The sequence below is a fragment of the Ambystoma mexicanum genome, chromosome 13 (assembly GCF_040938575.1).
Source record: "Ambystoma mexicanum isolate Mex_15411 chromosome 13, UKY_AmexF1_1, whole genome shotgun sequence".
Classification (NCBI taxonomy): domain Eukaryota; kingdom Metazoa; phylum Chordata; class Amphibia; order Caudata; family Ambystomatidae; genus Ambystoma; species Ambystoma mexicanum.
Window position 1 is genome coordinate 22,949,598 of NC_090938.1, and position 18,710 is coordinate 22,968,307.

Sequence of the window (18,710 nt, forward strand, 5' to 3'; positions counted from 1 at the left end):
CTATTTCAGTTACAACTGCCTTCTCTAGATTGCTTCTCATCAAGAAATGTGTTGGTGCACTTAATCTCTTATAACCACCTTTCCTTCCCCTTTATATATTGTTGAAGTGCCATTTTGCTTGATTTTCATCTAAGTACTGCTTCTGCTAAAGTACTACCTTGCTTAACTTGTTCACAATCCAATTGGGAAGTGTTGCTGGTGTGTTTATGAGTCTAACCCTGTATAACTTGATCTTTCCCTCCCTCTGAAGAAATTGTTAGAGTGCCATTTCTGCTTGGTTTACACTGTGCCATTTTGCTCAGTTTTCAGTCTTGGTCAAACATATCTACAATTTAAATAGGGAGTTGTGTATACTTCTCTTGACTGTGTTAACTTGCTTTAAGGATAGTGATTTGTGTGTAGAACTAAGAGAGTGTAAAATAAATATATATCTTCTTTTTGATACAAAGCTTTGGTCAGTGTTTCCTTGTTCTATAGTGCTGTAGTCCTATTGTGTAAACCCTGAATACTGCTCATCTCCCTCTTGAGATACGTCTGGCTGCTCAGCCACAGCTACCAACTAAAACTGTGTGGTACAGACTGATACCAAAGGGGATTTATTGCATATACCTGTAGTCCTAATCTTCTGTAGTGCTCCCTAAGGGAACTGCATAGGATTCTGCCTAACACTACTCCTGTACACATGCACAATGAAGCCAAACAGAGCCCTAGAAGCGCCTCTCCATACTCCTGTACACCTGCATAATGAAGCTGAACGCAGCCCTAGAATCACCCCTCCATGCTCCTGTACATATGCATAATGAAAACAAACAGCCCTCTCGAAAGGTGTGACCTTTATTCAACTGTAAACATTGTTGTAGGTGGTTGCTTGACACAGAGGTTAACTTGCGTCTCCTAATGAGACAAAACTAGCTGTCTTCTCAAAAACAGAAGGTAGAGTCGGGCCAAAGCAGATATGGAAGCTCTGCTCTCCAAAGGCAGGCATGAAGTATGAAGCAGGGAAGGGCCCAACATGCCGGCACAGTCCCAATCAAACAGGCTTACATTATTTAATCTCTTGCGGGAGACTCTCCCCTGTAGATCATCTCATGCCAGAGACGAAGACTTGCAAAACATCAAGGGACATGTTCAGTCGGATCATCTCCAGCAAGTACCAGGCTCTACAAACCATATCAGGCCATAGTCTGAGGCACGCATTTCAACTCAGGCCAGAGACCAAGCTCCGCATTTCATTTTAGGGCAGACCCCAGCAGATCACCTCATGCCTGAAACAGGCCCTTGTTGCTGCTTGCGGATCTTGTTTAGAAGTTCCATGTATTGAACCATGGTGTCCCCGGGACTGTAGACAGAGTCATGCTTGTTGCTGAAAACAGGGGGCAGTCCTGGGGCGTGGCTACCCATAAAGCTTTGCATGAACTCCACAATCAGGTTCCAGCAGTCGTTGACTACCACACAAGGGCAGTAGTCCACCTGGTAACAGGAGAAATATTTCAGCAAAGGCAGTATTACGTGACATATGACAGAAGAGGGACTACAGCTAAATATTTCTCATGGAGCCTAACTGAAGACACCCACCCATCCAAACTTACTGTAGTTAGGAGAGCATTTCCAAAGGATTACAACTACTCTTCCTTCCCCATGCCCCCACCATTAATTGGATTAACCATTCCCCAGAATATTTGCAGGATAGGCCTTCCTGTCCACTGTGTCCAGCGGCCAAGATACTTTTAATAGGATTTTGGGAACGGATCTCGGACACTGAATAATGTATTTATTTGGTTTTATGGAGGGCTTAGGCCAAATCGATTTACATAATAATGAAAAAGGATGGTAACAAGAGCAAACAACATGGTGCAACATTCTTAGGGACGAAGACGAGGAAAGATGAGTTTCCAGAAGAGCACAGCGAGACAAAGGCAGAAGGAGTGTTCCATAGATGGGGAGCATGAGGAGTATCAGGGATGGGAGGGAGGAGCACAGAGAGACAAAAGCAGAAGCAGAGCATCAAGAGCAGCAGGGCGTTCCATAGATGGGGAGTGTGGGGAAGATCAGGGATGGGAGGGAGTAGCACAGAGAGACAAAGGCAGAGCATCAAGAGCAGGAGGGTGTTCCATAGATGGAGAGTATGAGGAGAATCAGGGATGGGAGGAAGGAGCCTTCTGCCTTTGTCTCTCTGTGCTACTCCCTCCCATCCCTGATCCTCCCCAGACTCCCCATCTATGGAACGCCCTCCTGCTCTTGATGCTCTGCCTTTGCCTCTCTGTGCTCTTCCCTCTCGCCCCAAGTTTCTGATCCTCCCCACACTCCCCAGCACAGAGAGACAAAGGCAGAAGCAGAGCATCAAGAGCAGGAGGGCGTTAAATAGATGGGGTGGGGGGGGGGGGGTCAGGGATGGGGACGAGAGGGAAGAGCACAGAGAGGCAAAAGCCGAGCATCAAGAGCAGTAGGGCGTTCCATAGATGGGGGGGGGGGGGGGGAGTATCAGGGATGGGGAAGAGCACAGAGACACAAAGGCAGAAGCAGAGCATTAAGAGCAGGAGGGTGTTCCATAGATGGAGAGTATGAGGAGAATCAGGGATGGGGATGGGAGGAAGGAGCACAGGGAGACAAAGGCAGAAGCAGAGCATCAAGAGCAGGAGGGCGTTTCATAGATGGGGAGTGTGGGGAGGATCAGGAATGGGGACGAGATGGAAGAGCACAGAGAGGCAAAGGCAGAAGCAGAGCATCAAGAGCAGGAGGGTGTTCCATGGAGGGGTAGTGTGGGGAGGATCAGGGATGGGGACGAGAGGGAAGAGCAGAGAGGCAAAGGCAGAAGCAGAGCATCAAGGGAAGGAGGGTGTTCCATAGATGGGGAGTGTGGGGAGGATCATGGATGGGGAAGAGCACAGAGAGACAAAGGCCGAAGCAGAGCATCAAGATCAGGAGGGCGTCCCATAGATGGGGGTGTGGGGAGGATCAGGGATGAGGACGAAAGGGAAGATCGCAGAGACAAAGGCAGACAGAAGCAGAGCATTCAGAGCAGGAGGGTGTTCCATAGATGGGAGTGTGGGGAGGATCAGGGATGGGGACGAGAGGGAAGAGCACATAGAGGCAAAGGCAGACAGAAGCAGAGTATCAAGAGCAGGAGGGCGTTCCATAGATGGGGAGTGTGGGGAGGATCAGGGATGGGGAAGAGCACAGAGACAAAGGTAGAAACAGAGCATCAAGAACAGGAGGGTGTTCCATAGATGGGGAGTGTGGGGAAGATCAGAAACTGGGGGCGAGAGGGAAGAGCACAGAGAGACAAAGGCAGAAACAGAGCATCAAGAGCAGGAGGGCGTTTCAGAGATGGGTAGTGTGGGGAGGATCAGGGACGGGGATAGACGGGAAGAGCAAAGAGAGACAAAGGCAGAAGCAGAGCATCAAGAGCAGGAGGGCGTTCAATAGATGGGGGTGTGGGGAGGATCAGGGATGGGGACGAGAGGGAAGAGCACAGAGAGACAAAGGCAGAAGCAGAGCATCAATAGCAGGCGGGTGTTCCATAGATGGGGAGCATGGGGAGAGAGTCAGGGATGGGGACGAGAGGGAACAGCACAGAGACACAAAGGCAGACAGAAGCAGAGCATTCAGAGCAGGAGGGTGTTCCATAGATGGGGAGTGTGGGGAGGATCAGGGATGGGGACGAAAGAGAAGAGCACAGAGAGGCAAGGCAGAAGGAGAGCATCATGAGCAGGAAGGTGTTCCATGGATGGGTAGTCTCAGGGATGGGGATGAGAGGGAAGAGCACAGAGAGGCAAAGACAGAAGTAGAGTATCCAGAGCAGGAGGGCGTTCCATAGATGGGAAGTGTAGGGGGGGAATTGGGGATGGGGACGAGAGGGAAGAGCACAGAGAGGCAAAAGCCGAGCATCAAGAGCCGGAGGGCGTTCCATAGATGGGGGAGTATCAGGGATGGGGATGAGAGGGAAGAGCACAGAGACACAAAGGCAGAAGCAGAGCATCAAGAGAAGGAGGGCGTTCCATAGATGGGGTGTGGAGAGGATCAGGGATGGGGACGAGAGGGAAGAGCAAAGGCAGAAGCAGAGCATCAATAGCAGGAGGGTGTTCCATATACGGGGAGTGTGGGGAGGATCAGAGATGGGGACGAGAGGGAAGAACACAGAGATACAAAGGCAGAAGCAGAGAATCAAGAACAGGAGGGTGTTCCATAGATGGGAAGTGTGTGGAGGATCAGAAACTGGAGGCGAGAGGGAAGAGCACAGAGAGACAAAGGCAGAAGCAGAGCATCAAGAGCAGGAGGGCGTTCCATAGATGGGGTCTGTGGGGGAGGATCAGGGATGGGGACAAGAGGGAAGAGCACAGAGAGACAAAGGCAGAAGCAGAGCATCAAGAGCAGGAGGACATTCCACAGATGGGGAGTGTGGGCAGGATCAGGGATGGGGACGAGAGGGAAGAGCACAGAGAGACAAAGGCAGAAGCAGAGCATTAAGAGCAGGAGGGCGTTCCATAGATGGGGAGGATCAGGGGTGGGGACGAGGGGGAAGAGCACAGAGAGTGAAGGGCAGAAGCAGAGCATCAAGAGCAGGACGGCGTTCCACAGATGGGGAGTGTGAGGAGGATCGGGGATGGGGAGGAGAGGGAAGAGCACAGAGAGACAAGGCCGGAACCAGAGCATCAAGAGCAGGGGGCCGTACATAGTTGGGGAGTGTGGGGAGGATCAGGGATGGGGACGAGAGGGAAGAGCACAGAGACATAAAGGCAGAAGCAGAGGGCGTTCCAAAGATGGGGGCGTGGAGATGATCAGGGATGGGGACGAGAGGGGAGAGCACAGGGAGACAAAAGGCAGAAGCAGAGCATCAAGAGCAGGAGGGCATTCCATAGATGGGGAGGATCAGGGATGGGGATGAGAGGGAAGAACACAAAGAGACAAAGGCAGAACCAGAGCATCAAGAGCAGGAGGGCGTTCTATAGATGGGAAGTGTGGGGGGGGATCAGGGATGGGGATGAGAGGGAAGAGCACAGAGAGGCAAAAGCAAAAGCCGAGCATCAAGAGCAGGAGGACGTTCTATAGATGGGGGCGTATCAGGGATGGGGAGGAGAGGGAAGAGCACAGAGACACAAAGGCAGAAGCAGAGCATCAAGAGCAGGAGGGTGTTCCATAGATGGGGGTGTGGGGTCGTGGGGAGGATCAGGGATGTGGACGAGAGGGAAGAGCACAGACAGAAAAAGGCAGAAGCAGAGCATCAAGAGCAGGAGGGCATTCCATAGATGGGGGTGCGGGGTCGTGGGGAGGATCAGGGATGTGGACGAGAGGGAAGAGCACAGACAGACAAAGGCAGAAGCAGAGCATCAATAGCAGGAGGGTGTTCCATAGATGGGGAGTATGATGAGTGTCAGGGATGGGGGCGAGAGGGAACAACACAGAGAGACAAAGGCAGAAGGAGAGCATCACGAGCAGGAAGGTGTTCCATGGATGAGTATTGTCAAGGATGGGGACGAGAGGGAAGAGCACAGAGAGACAAAGGCAGAAGCAGAGCATCAAGAACAGGAGGGCGTTCCATAAATGGGGAGTGTGGGGAGGATCAGGGATGGAGGCGAGAGGGGAGAGAACAGAGACAAAGGCAGAAGTAGAGTATCCAGAGCAGGAGGGCGTTCCATAAATGGGGAGTGTGGAGAGGATCAGGGATGGGGACGAGAGGGAAGAGCACAGAGAGACAAAGGCAGAAGCAGAGCATCAAGATTAGGAGGGTGTTCCATAGATGGAGAGGATCATGGATGGGGACAAGAGGGAAGAGCACAGAGACACAAAGACAGAAGCAGAGCATCAAGAGAAGGAGGACATTCCACAGATGGGGGAGTGTGGGCAGGATCAGGGATGGGGACGAGAGGCAATAGCATGGAGAGACAAAGGCAGAAGCAGAGCATCACGAGCAGGAGGGTGTTCCATGGATGGTGAGTATCAGGGATGGGGACGAGAGGGAAGAGCACAGAGAGGCAAAAGCCGAGCTTCAAGAGCAGGAGGGCGTTCCATAGATGGGGAGGATCAGGAATGGGGACGAGAGGGAAGAGCACAGAGAGATAAAGGCAGAAGCAGAGCATCAAGAGCAGGAGGGCGTTCCATAGATGGGGAGGATCAGGGATTGGGACGAGAGCAAAGTGCAGAATGGAAAGACAATGCACAGAGATCAAAATTGGAGACTGGTTGGGAGGCAAAGCTAATGGGGGGCAACTAGTGAGGGTGAGACGAGGGAACAGGGATGCAGCAGAAATTCACGGGCAAACAGCAGAGGCAACAGAGCGAAGTGGGAAGCCGATCATAATAACCAGAGGAGCTTGACCAGATTCATGGAGATATTGCAATTATTTATGTTTTTGTAAAATATTTTTATAGCGATACAGAGTGTGCTTGTTTTCCAAGACCCCAGGCGACGAGACGGCACTGTGTAACATTGCGCTCAATATTTAGAGTACATTTTGTAGGACAACGTTGCCATTATATTCTGCTAATTGCAGTCCAGCGTGTTCAGTATCCCTAGGTATTCAGTGTCCCCATCGATAGCTTCCAGTATACACAGATACTTCGTGCCACCCTTGGTACGTCAGCTGTTCCCCCTACAAAGTACCTGCCCGTGGTTAGGCTGCAATACCCCCAGATATTTGCTTGGTTGCACCACAGAGCACACAGATGTGTCCTGTCAGCCTTGGTTGGCAAGCGGGCCTCAGAGCTATTACCTGGACCCTTGATTAGACTTAATTGGACACACAGTTCCTCCCACCCTTTGTTGTGCTGCATACCCCAGATAATTCTTAGTCCACATGGTTGCGCTGCAATAAGCAGATATTTCCTGCTGGCCTTTGTTACCCAGCAGTCCCCCCAAAGTATTTCCAGGTCCTTTTACCAAGCAGTACCACACTGATATTTCCTGCCACCCTTGCTTATTATGTAGAACCACCAGATATTCTCTGCACTCTTGGTCAGGCCGCAATACCACACAGACATTTCCTGCCATCGTTGGTAAGGTTGCAGTAGCCAAAGATAATTCCTGGCTCTCTAGGATAGCCAGCAGAACCTACCCTCACCAGATATTACCGTCAGCAGTACTCCAGATATTCCCAAACCCCCTTCGATGGATAACCAGCAGTGATCTCAAGATATGTCTTTGACCTATTGGCTGGCCAGCAGTACCCCCAGACATGTCATGGTTCCCTTAGTTAGACCGCCCTACCTCCACAGATATTCCTCTTGCGCTGGGTCCCATGGCAACTGTGCCAATCTTGATCAGAAAGTCGCTGTACTGGTAGCGGGTACCTCTGCTTTCAATCTTATTGGCCTTGGCATTTTGGAAGAATCCCTTAAGTTTCACCATCAGAACATCAAAGTTGGCATCAGCAATTAAACAGGGACCATTCTCAAAAAGTGCATAGCAGCTGAGGGGGGCCTCGGAGCTGTGCATGACGTACATCAGCTTCCCTTGCTGTGCTGCAATGAAGAAAAGATCAGTGTGTTTACATACATACTTGCCCAGAGAAAATAACAGAAAAAGCACATTAGTCCTATCATTCAGTGCGGAGGGGAGGGGCTCAAGAGCAGCGTAGCCCGTGATCTGGGGAGTATTTAAAGAGGGTACCGTGTTTAAGAGGGATCTACGTTATCATACCGCATTCCTAAAAGCTAGAATGACAGAATACCAAGGCCCACTTTGCAATTCGAGCTTTTCAGAATAAGTGCAATTGTCCCCCTCATGTGTGCAGGCGACACCCCCACAACCACTGAACCCGATAATATCGAACACTTAGTTCGTTACTTTCGGATTCTGCATTTTTCAGCTATGCCGAATGTGACAAAAACGCATTCAGCATTTTGTATTCTATATTTTGGCTTAAACCCACTCAAGGACAACTACACATAATTTTGCAAATCTGAGATAAGAGGAGAGCTTGCCATACAAAGGCAGGGTGCTGCGCCCTGTGTAGGAGCTATACAGGCATATCACTGGAGACCCTTGGAGGCGAGGTCCGGGCCACAGTAGCACGCCCTAGGTCTACTGCTGGAATGATGGGCAAGTATGGTTCTAACTTGAAGTGATATGGGCAAGCTTACCCCTCACTTAAGGTTCCAAGGGTAGGGGACACTGGCGTGATAGGAACCAGATATCTGCTCAGGATGATTGATTGATTGATATTTAATTTCTATCGCGCTCGTACACAAGTGTTTCAGAGTGCGACAAGGCAAGGGAGGGGAACAGGGGAGAACAAAACAGCGATATTACTAGGCCCAGTGACATTGAGAACGCGCAAGTGCATGGGAGAAAGGGAGGGGAAAAGTGCATGGAAGGAGGGAGAAGTGGAAAGTGCAAAGCAGAGGAGAAACAGATAAATAACAATAAATAAATAATAAAGGCAACAAACAGTGGTAATGCAGCCAGTAATTTGCAAGTGCTAGATTTAAGGCAGGAGACAGGGTAGGTCTGATAAGTGCAGGAAGAAAAAGGGGGGCTGTATGGGTACAGATACAGACCCCATGGCCAGACAACTGTATTGGCTGATTCTCTGGGTATTGCGCCTATGGATGTTGTATACAAGGCTTGACTTCCCCTCAGCCCAATCACAGTTGAGGATCTGGGTGGTCCAAAGAAGGTTTCGACTCGCCATTAACCCCCCCACCCCCCACATCCCGGCGATATGGACTAGGTTTATTTATTTTGTGCAGTTTTGTGGTTTGACATCTGTGTACAGAGTCGCTTCATGGGTTCATGATCTCCATGGTTTCCATATTGGGGACACTGGGTAATATCTTCCCCTGGATGGGACCTCGGGTTTTAGGAGGCAGGTCTGTAATTCCCTTGGTTACCCCATCATTGTGGGAGCCTGAGGACAGTGTGATGCAACTTTCGGTCTGCCCTATTTTGCAGGGACTGTGGAGTGATGTGGACCACGCCTACTCACCTTGATTCCCCATGGTGGATGCCGCTGTGTGGTACGTCTCACAATCCACATAGAAGGTGCCCTGCTTCTCGGCGCCAAGCTGCTCCAGCTTCCGGGCCAGGATCTCCACGGTTTGCTGGACACTCTTTCCCTCCGTCACTGGCATTTGGCACACACTATCACAACAAGAACACAATCAGATCCGTGCACATAATAGAGCAGACAGAATTTGGCCTTCGACTGGCCAGTCAGAAACTGGACCTCACTCCACCTTCCCACTCAACCTTTATTATAAACAGACTATTTAGCTGGAGACCAAACCCCACAGAGAAGGGGGTCAGTCAAGCCTATCAATCACAACTATTATTTTAGAGTAAGGAGAAAGGGATCGATATGAGGTGCCAAATTAGTCAGTCATGTAGATCCGTGCGAGCAGCTCATTTCCACAGCAGGCCATTGGATATGGGCATGGGGGCAGTTACATAAGTACACATTGACCTGTTCTACTTAAATAAAGCAACCGATAGCAGGGCTGTGCAGATGATAAATATCAGATAAACGATTGAACAGGACATCAAGAGTGAGATCAAATGGCAGTGGACGCAAAGGCAGCTACTACAATATTTCTTTTTGCAATTAAATAAATTGTTCAGACCAAAGCATGAGGAAATTCTGCTTGAAAAATGAATCACTCCCAACTTAACCCATGCACTGCACCTTTCGCATGTGCTAGAGGGCGTGAAGCACTGTTTATTTTGGTCATATTTTCACATTTTATTTGTGATTTTTCATGGCAGCCGATGAATGACTTGCAAATTACCAGCCATTTGTTTTTACATTTAGCGAACAAAAGCTTATCAAATGAATTCATATCATTGTAACTTTAAACTCATTTGAGATGTGTGCAGAGAGATGATTTACTTTGCTTGTAATGTATGGCATTTCCAAATAAATATCGCCAGATTCGCCACTCTAAGATAGAGGATTACATCTTTTTTTATTTTTTGTAGTTTTGTAGGTTCAGGTCTCTTTTTCACCTTTGACTTCAGACTTTGTTAAGATGCGTCACTTGAAACATTCAAGGGGCAATTGTCTAACATAAAAGCATCAGGATCTGAGATGCCACGACATTGGTACCTCTATCTTTTGCTCTTGATGCTATGTCATTTGTGGTGTCTCACAGGTCCCTGGACATGACCGTCTTGTGAGTTGAAGTGCCTGGACCTAAGCTCTTAGGATACAGATCTCCTTCACATCTCTACGTACCACTGAGCTAGGTCGCTGAAGAATTTGTACTCCAAGGCCTACAAGCCAAGCGTCAGTGCTTCAACTTCACTTGACTTTATGTTTTCTTTAAACAACTCCTTTCTTTGTATGAGTTCTGTGGCCTCCGATCGACTTCCTTTGGTTAGTCCTTTCACTCTTGAATCCCTCAACGCTTGTGTTCCTGTGGTCTTTGAATGTCTTAGTGCCCTTACATTTCCTAGTGCCGGTGCACTGGTCGCATCCGACTGTGTAAACACTCTCACACTAGACTGACTTAAACCTCTTAGCACTTGTTCTCTCGTGGTCCGCAACTAGGTTAGTGTGATAATGCTTGATTCTTGATGCGTGTACTCCCAATACACCTATGTGTGCATGGAAGCAACACACCTGCGACTCCCTCAAAGAAGTTTCTTCATGTGTCTTTATTGATATCTTTATCTGTGCACACATCGATTCTTCCTTGATCCCCTTTGTTTGTCAGTGTCACTGAATTCCTTGGAGTACTGGAACTACAACTCCCATACAGCAGGTTCCATTCACTAGTCCCCTCAGTTTGTCAGTGTCACCACGCTCTTTGTATTGTTTGAACAACTCCCATAAAGCATCTCTTCGATGGTTCCCAGAGTTTGTCATTGCCACATTATGAGGATTTCCATCCAGACTTCACTTTTAGGCCCTGGACCCTCCTCTGCTTCTTGTTCCATCTTCCCATTATGCTCTCTTCTTTCATCAGAGGTGTAAGCAAAGTGGTGGATTTGAAAGGGGGCTAGGCAGTGTTTCACATGTAAGTACATACAGATAATAGCAGGAAGCAGTGAACTAGATGGTACTCGTTCCCGCCCATACAACTTCACAACAGTGCCAAGTGTGCCTAGACTCTCAACGAACATGTAGTGTTTCCATTGCACATGCCTCTGTTGATATGATATATGATATGATATGGCCTCCTTCAACTACCACCTACAAGTACATCTGATCTCCACTCCTCCAGCTCCCAAAATAACTCTTCCAGCATAGCAATGGCGTTCTCTCGCCTCCCACCCTGACTCCTCCCCCCAAAAAAGCACAACTTTCACATGTCATCAGCAGCAGATCGTTAGACACCCCGATAGACAAGCAGTCCAATCTCCACCCCATAATAGCCCAGGCAAGCTGTGGCCTATGTGTTGGATGAGAGAATGTTCCTACTAACCCCAAGCTTTCCATTTACAAAGACTGATCCCAGGACTTAACTCTAGGCATTGCACCCTGAGCTCTCAAGTTTCCCCTGGGGCATGAGCGAGCTGGCCATCAAGTCCTGTTTTCCTTTTGTATTCTGGAGCTTTGATGTAAACATGGTCACCTTCTACAAAAAGCCAGGAACCAGAAGGTATGTTTACATGAACGTTTATTCTCTTGTTATAAAGTAGAGAAAGAAGCACTGGAACATCCACCCAGCCAAGCTACTCGGGTCCAACTGCCATAGTAGAACCTGGCTCACAGCACATACATCAACATTCCACCGTCAGTGACAACACTCCACACTCCAATGACATCACCAACCAAACACCAGATCCAATTACAACACACCTCCCTCCCTTCAATACCTTAACAACATCAACCTAGAAAGGAAGAAACCTTAAACACCACAAGCTGGAACACCTTAACAGCAACACCTCAAAAGATGGAACACCCTAAACACCCCAAGGATAAACCCACAACGCACCAGATCGATAGAAAAGGAAAACATGAACCAGTGCGCCACAGATGTACCCAAGAAAATTGCTATACATAACCAAACCAACAACAGCCAGCAAATATCCCTAAAGACCCAAACTAACTAGCACCAAACAAATACTAACACCAATTGGCGTAAACAATAGCATACTACTGCTAACACCAGGACTCCAAACTTCTAAAGCCTACAAAGCCCACCCCGCTGCCCCACCATACAGACAGCACCTCACTTCCCCCATACAACTAGACAGCACCTCAATGCCCCTGAAATAACTCTCCTGCCCCCATAATAACTAGACAGCACCTCACTGCCCCTAAATAACTAGACAGCACCTCACTGCCCAACAAATAACTAAAACGCCCAAAATAACCAGACAGCACCTCACTGCCCCCAAAGTAACTCTCTAAAACACGTATCTGCAGCAACACCACCCTGCCACATCCCACAACAGCATCTACTGCGCACCTCTAAAACCACATTACAAACCCCTGAGGCCACCCAACACTCTGGATATTACCAGGGTAAAACACCCCTACAAAGAAAAACAAAACACCACAAGACAACAGATAAAAACCCCAAACAATGACCAACAACCCCAGAACCAACCTTAAAAGAGATAAAAACTACAAGTATGACATGGTGCTAATCTCCCTGCGCCAGCCCCACACCTACATGTCCAAACTAAGCAAAAAGAAATGACATGATCCTAAAGTCCCTGCGCCAGCCCCGCACCCACATGTCCAAAAGATGCAAGAAAAATGACATGGTCCTAAAGTCCCTGCGCCAGCCCCGCACCCACATGTCCAAAAGATGCAAGAAAAATGACATGGTCCTAAAGTCCCTGCGCCAGCCCCGCACCCACATGTCCAAAAGATGCAAGAAAAATGACATGGTCCTAAAGTCCCTGCGCCAGCCCCGCACCTCCATGTCCCCAAGACCCGTCGTGAAATAAACAATTACACAACCATTACATAATAAACCATGGACCGCTCACCCACGAGTCCACCACTGAAAACCCAGAGGTATATCCTAACAAACAGGCCACAGACAGCAATAACATGATACATACAGGCCTTTACAACTAACATTGACCCAAGACCCAACCCGCTAAGACACTAACTCGAGGCCACAACATATACACAGCAGTATGAATACAGGCCTCCCCCAAACACCTACCGTGCACAGTCCTCAGAACGTGGCAAATAAAAATAAAAAACAATCGCATAACGAAACCCTACAAGTCCAGATCCAGGGCCCTCAAGTTCACCGACTCACACCACAACACTTGTCACCAAAATTGTGTTGCAGCATCCGTTCATCAATGCACACGACACACGAAGTACCATCCATGGCCGCACCGGCAACACAACTGCTCCACTTGCAGAGTTCCAGGGCCTCAGCAACGCCCTTCTCTCATCCTGGAAATACTTCATTACAGGCCAACGAAATACCCTTGGAAACCGCCGTACGACTATCCGTACAGAAACGGTGCTCCAATGCGGCCCCACTACGCCACCCTGAAATGTCCTCCAAAAAATACCCATGGAGAGCAAAAGGGGTCCAGCAGCACTGCCTGTTCATGCTGCGTTCCAAGGGAACGTTGCGTTCCATCTGAACCTGCTGGAATGCCGGCCCCCAGTCCAACGACGTGATCATTTGAATGACTGCCACAGAGCAATCAACATGACGTACTGGCCGCTCAACTGCTCCACAGCCGCCTTGTCCCCAACCAGACATCGCTGAGCCGGCCGGACACCAGCGATCTTAACTCCTGCCATAACTACGCTAGACATGGAAATGGACAGCCTCCTCACCACTGCAGCGTCACCAAAACGTAAGTGCACGGAGCCACACCATACCCAAAGTTCCACACAGCCCTCCTCTCCCAGCCTCCAACGACCGCCGTTCCTGTCTCCCGCGCCAATGAGACACACACCAGTCCTCGCGTGCTCGGGCGGCAGCTTACCAGCACACAACCAGCACCCCTTGAAACAGCTGGTCCTAACCTCGGACGATGGGCCACCTCAACTCGAGGAATGACCGCTCCGCACAACGAAGCCTGACAGCACCACCGCTGATCCTTCCTCCCTGGACCCGTATCCTGGACACCACCAAGTTCCTCAAAATCGCTGTCTTGGACACTGACTTAGACCTCTGCCGTTCATGCACCGCCCGGCCCGCAGGATCCCCAAAAGCCACTGCCTCTGGCCGTTAGAATGGCTGTACTTCTCACGCTACCCCTTCCCAGAAGGATCCCATCCTCGTTGCCAGTGATGTAAACATGGTCATCTTCTACACAAAGCCAGGAACCGGAAGGTAAGTTTACAGCTAAGTTTATTCTCTTGTTATAAAGTAGAGGAAGAAACACTGGGACATCCACCCAGCCCAGCTACTTGGGTCCAACTGCCATCCATAGAACCTGGCTCACAGCACTTACATCAACATTCCACCCTCAGTGACAACACTCCACACTCCAATGACATCACCAGCCAAACACCAGATCCAATTACAACAGACTTCTAGTTTTTTGATTCCCCCTTTGAAATTTAGGAAAATTACAAGTCCCAGAAATTCCAAGAAAAAAAAAACAGGCCGTCTGGGGAAGCTGCCAATCCATGATAGTGAGCTTCTCAAGCATGGCCAGGAGAAACTTGAGAGCTCTGTGTAACATGGATTACGGGCTGCATGCAGTCTTCTCGCGCTGTCTCCATGAGACGACCATCGGTCCTATTATCCCACTTCTCCATCCTCAATACTATTACCTCTCCTTGCCAATCATTAATATTATCAGGAAGACTTAACCCAAACCTTGCCATTAATACTCCTCATTATTACTAGATCAGACACTACTCTCCTTTTAATATTACTCACATTCATGAATACCATTCATCATTACAAAATCCTATCAAGATCACTCGCCTAATCATTTTAAGTCATGGATATGGAGACCAGATGACTGTCTCCCAAACACTACATCAATTTGTTATCAAGCTGGTGCATTTAGAGATTTTTAATATCAATGAAAAAACTGGTCTTAAACAAGTGATCCCATTGATTTGAAAAAGGAAAGCCAAGGACTGGGAACAACACAGCGCCACATGGCGGTGTCATCTGATCAACCAAGCCCTAAATATTACAAGAGCGCTCCACTAGATCCAGGACATGTTTGTGTTCCCCATGCAGTCCTGTTATTACCATTGCACTGTGGGGGGCTTGTCGCCCTGCATTTACAAGGTGAAAGGCACACATGCAAGTCCTAGTTTTAAATATGCATTCTGGAACCTGTAGTCCTGGGTTTATAGTAGTGATATCCAAAACTACAAAACCTAGAATGCAAAGTTAAAATCCAGGTCTGGACTAGCCTCCCAAATGGGTGCTTGCATGCTCTGATCTTACAAGCATTACTACTAAGCCCCTGCGCGGAATGCAATGCTACTGTTACCAGCCCACAGCACTTCCACCCGCCCTTCCCTCCCTCCTGGTTGCCACTGGTCTCCCCGCACGGCATGCCGGGAGCTGTAGTTTCAGACTTCATTATAGGAACTACAGCTCCCAGCGAGCGCAGCCGTCAGAGGCCGGGCCGCCGTCGCCCCGGAGCCCTACCAGGTCACCCCCATGGCCACAGCCCGCGTTCTCGCGCCTCAGGCTCCAGTAGGGAACCGACGCACAGCACTTCCGGGACTAACCGGAAGCCGCTCGCCTGCAGCCGGTCCCGGAAACAAGAGCGCGTAAAAGCAAGCCCAACGCATAGAAAAAGAACCGAAACACACCACGCCCATCAGAAAAATGCCACAGCAGAGGAAAAGTGCTTAGGGCAGGCCCCGCCCGTCAAAGAAAGAGCAGGGGACACAAAAGCGAATACAGATCCAGGCAATAGGCCTGCACAACGAACGTCTTGTTAATAAACGATGCCAGTTGGCCTCCAAATAGGGTTTCCTATGATGTGCTTCTTCATGTATCACCCCTTCGTCTTTTGCTTTCTTGCATACATAGCAAAGTGCTTCCCATTGTATAGTGCAGTCGCGTTTTTCTCTTTGCATTCTGGTACTTGTAGTCCATAGCTCTCAACCATTTGTGTTGCAAGGGCGGGTGAAATCACCCGATTTTGTTTTTGGCGGGTGAGACGCCCATTGGGATGAATGGGCGTGCAGGAGGCTTGGCGGGTGAGTCAGCCCTTTACAAGGCGGTGACACCCGCCAAACGCGTTTGAGTTGAGAGCTATGTTGTAGTCCCGGGTTTAAAAATGTGTAAACTCAAGGCTACTACAAGTCCTATAACGTAAAGGGACAACACAGGACTGGAGTATCAGCTCCCAAATGGAGCATGTTGGTGTAGGCAGGCTGTATTTCCCGCCTCTTTCTGGTCCCACCCACTGCATTTGAAACCTAAGTAACTGGGCCCGGAAAAGGTAGCAATCTATTGGATGTTTTACTTGCCCTATTGTGTGCCTTTGTCTTCTGATCCTTGTAGGTCATTGAGCCCTACGCTACGTCTTTTCACACTTTTCTTCTCATATCAGTAATATGTTAAATGTTAAAGGTATTCGTACCGTGCACCGTCACCAACGGAATTGGTCCCCAGGCGCTCTGGCAGATCTGTAAACGATAAGGTGGGATGGGTTAGTAAGGTGAAGAGGGAGTAGGATAGTGAGAGGAGTGGTGTTCTGTTGGCAGCTTCAGCTCGGTGTACGCCGGTGCTGAGCTTTGGTGCGGGTATTGGATCGGTGTCAGTCCGCGTGTGCTGTTGCTCCAGCTTTTGTGTTGTTGCAGTGTTGTGAAGTGCGTGCGGCTTGTTGGATACATGCCAACCCTCCCGATTTAGGCGTCAGACTCCTGATTTTTATGTGAAAAATATTGCTATTTTTCACGGTCTCCCACCTAAAATAACTGTAGCCCCAATGCATTCCTATGGGGAAAAATACATCTCCAGATTTCCTTGTGGAAATCTCCCTCCCAGGTGCATCTGAATGTTGGCATGTATGTTGTTGTGCGAGAGATGGTTGTGTGAGTTTTTTGAGTGAGATAAGAATGCAGAGTTTGGGCTTATGTTGGTTAGTGGGTTACCTGACCATACAGGCCAACCCTCCCGATTTAGATGCAACGCAGGCTGATATTCATAATTCTATCCAAGTGTGGACATGCTAAAATTCACTATTCTAAGTGCGGGCATGCTAACATTCAAAGTCCCATCTAGATGCGACGCAGGTTAATATCCACAATTCCATCTAGGTGTGGTCATGCTAATATTCACAATTCTATCTAAATGCGTCTGCCAGTCTGGATATGGTCCGTCCGGTACGTACGAGTGGGTGAGTCACTTGAGGGCTTTCGTCTGGGTCTAAGTATGTGATCAGTCTCTGGAGCCTTCCTTTTGTGGCTATTTTCCATAATATCTTATGCTCTGTTGAGTGGTTGGTTCTTTGGTTTGAGTGTTTGTCCAATTTGAGAGTGGCCGAGGTTGGAGTTATTTTCATCCTTGTTTTAATGTCTGGGCATTCTAATGCATCTCCGTTGTGGTTACCCTGTGAAGAGCCAAGATTTGAGGAGTTTCCTGAATGCTAGGTGGTTTGTTGTGTTCCGTATATTCTTAGGTAGGTCATTCCAGGTTTTGGGTGCCTGGTGAGAGAAAGAGGATCCTCCGAGTATTTTACTGTTGTAGGGTTTTGGTTCCAGGCGTATGTCGGTGCTTGATCTTAGTGTTCTTGTCAGTTGATGTAGGCGTAGTTCGACGCTTAGGAATTCTGCGCCTTGTTCGTGTATTGCTCTGTGCGTGATGCACATGGACTTGAACTTTATTCGCTGTTTTAGTGGTAGCCAGTGTAGTATTTTTAGCACGGGTGTGATGTGTTCTCTTCTGGGTAGCTTGAGGAGGAATCTGGCTGCTGCATTTTGTATGTGTTGCAGTTTTTTTAGAAGTCGTTCGGGCATGCCCAGGTATAGGCTATTGGCATAGTCTACTCTGGACATGATCAGAGCGATGATGGTAAGTGTTTTGTTGGCGAATGACAGGAACGCTAGGTTCCTTTTTGCTGCTCTCAGGAGGAAGAAACATTTCTTGATTACCGAGTTTACTTGTGGTTCTAGAGTGAGGTTGTTATCCATCAGGACCCCTAGGCTTTTTACAGTTGATGATGGTTCTGGTGTGGTGCCAAGCTCTCTTGGCCAGGGAATCTAGTTGATGTCTCCTCCCTTTTTGAAACAATCATTATCTCTGTTTTGCCTGGGTTGATTTTGAGATGGTTGAGGTTCATCCAGTTGAATATGTAACAAAGGCAATTTTCTATTGTGGGGTTTTCTTCTCGGGTGTCTTGTATGTTGAAGATTATTTGAGTATCGTCGGCGTAGTTGTAGCATGTGCAGCCATGTTTTTTGATGATTTTGATTAATAGGTATATGTAGATGTTGAATAGAAGCGGGAGAAGGATGATCCTTGTGGTACTCCGCACGTGGAGTCTCTGGGTTTGGATTTAAAAGGTTTCATCCATACTGTTTCTGCTCTGTTTGTTAGGAAGGATTTGATCCATAGTAGGGCAGTGTCTGTTATCCCTAGTCCTTCTAGTCTCTTTATGAGGATGGCGTGGTTGACAGTGTTGAAAGCTGCAGACAGATCAAGGAGAATCAGGGCGGTACTGTTGTCCGAGTCTGTGTTTGTTTTTAGGTCGTCCGATATTGAGAGGAGAGCTGATTCTGTTCCTCTCATAGGTCTGAAACCAACGTGTGCCTGGTCTAGTAGGCAATGCTCTTCTATGAATTCTTGGGTTATTTGGTAGACATACGTTTCTAGTAGTTTGGCTATGTAAGGTATGTTGGAGATGGGTCTGTAGT

General features: G+C 48.6%; 1 protein-coding gene across 1 annotated transcript; it reads right to left on the bottom strand.

The window, feature by feature from the left end:
- Positions 1 to 818: 818 nt before the first annotated feature.
- On the bottom strand, positions 819 to 15,643 carry MED20 (mediator complex subunit 20). Its single transcript, XM_069633042.1, has 4 exons — positions 15,490 to 15,643; positions 8,925 to 9,079; positions 7,205 to 7,458; positions 819 to 1,470 (listed from the first exon to the last, which is right to left on the bottom strand). Exons 1-4 carry the CDS (start codon positions 15,501 to 15,503, stop codon positions 1,255 to 1,257), a joined length of 639 nt encoding a protein of 212 aa, XP_069489143.1. The 5' UTR covers positions 15,504 to 15,643; the 3' UTR covers positions 819 to 1,254.
- Positions 15,644 to 18,710: the final 3,067 nt, after the last annotated feature.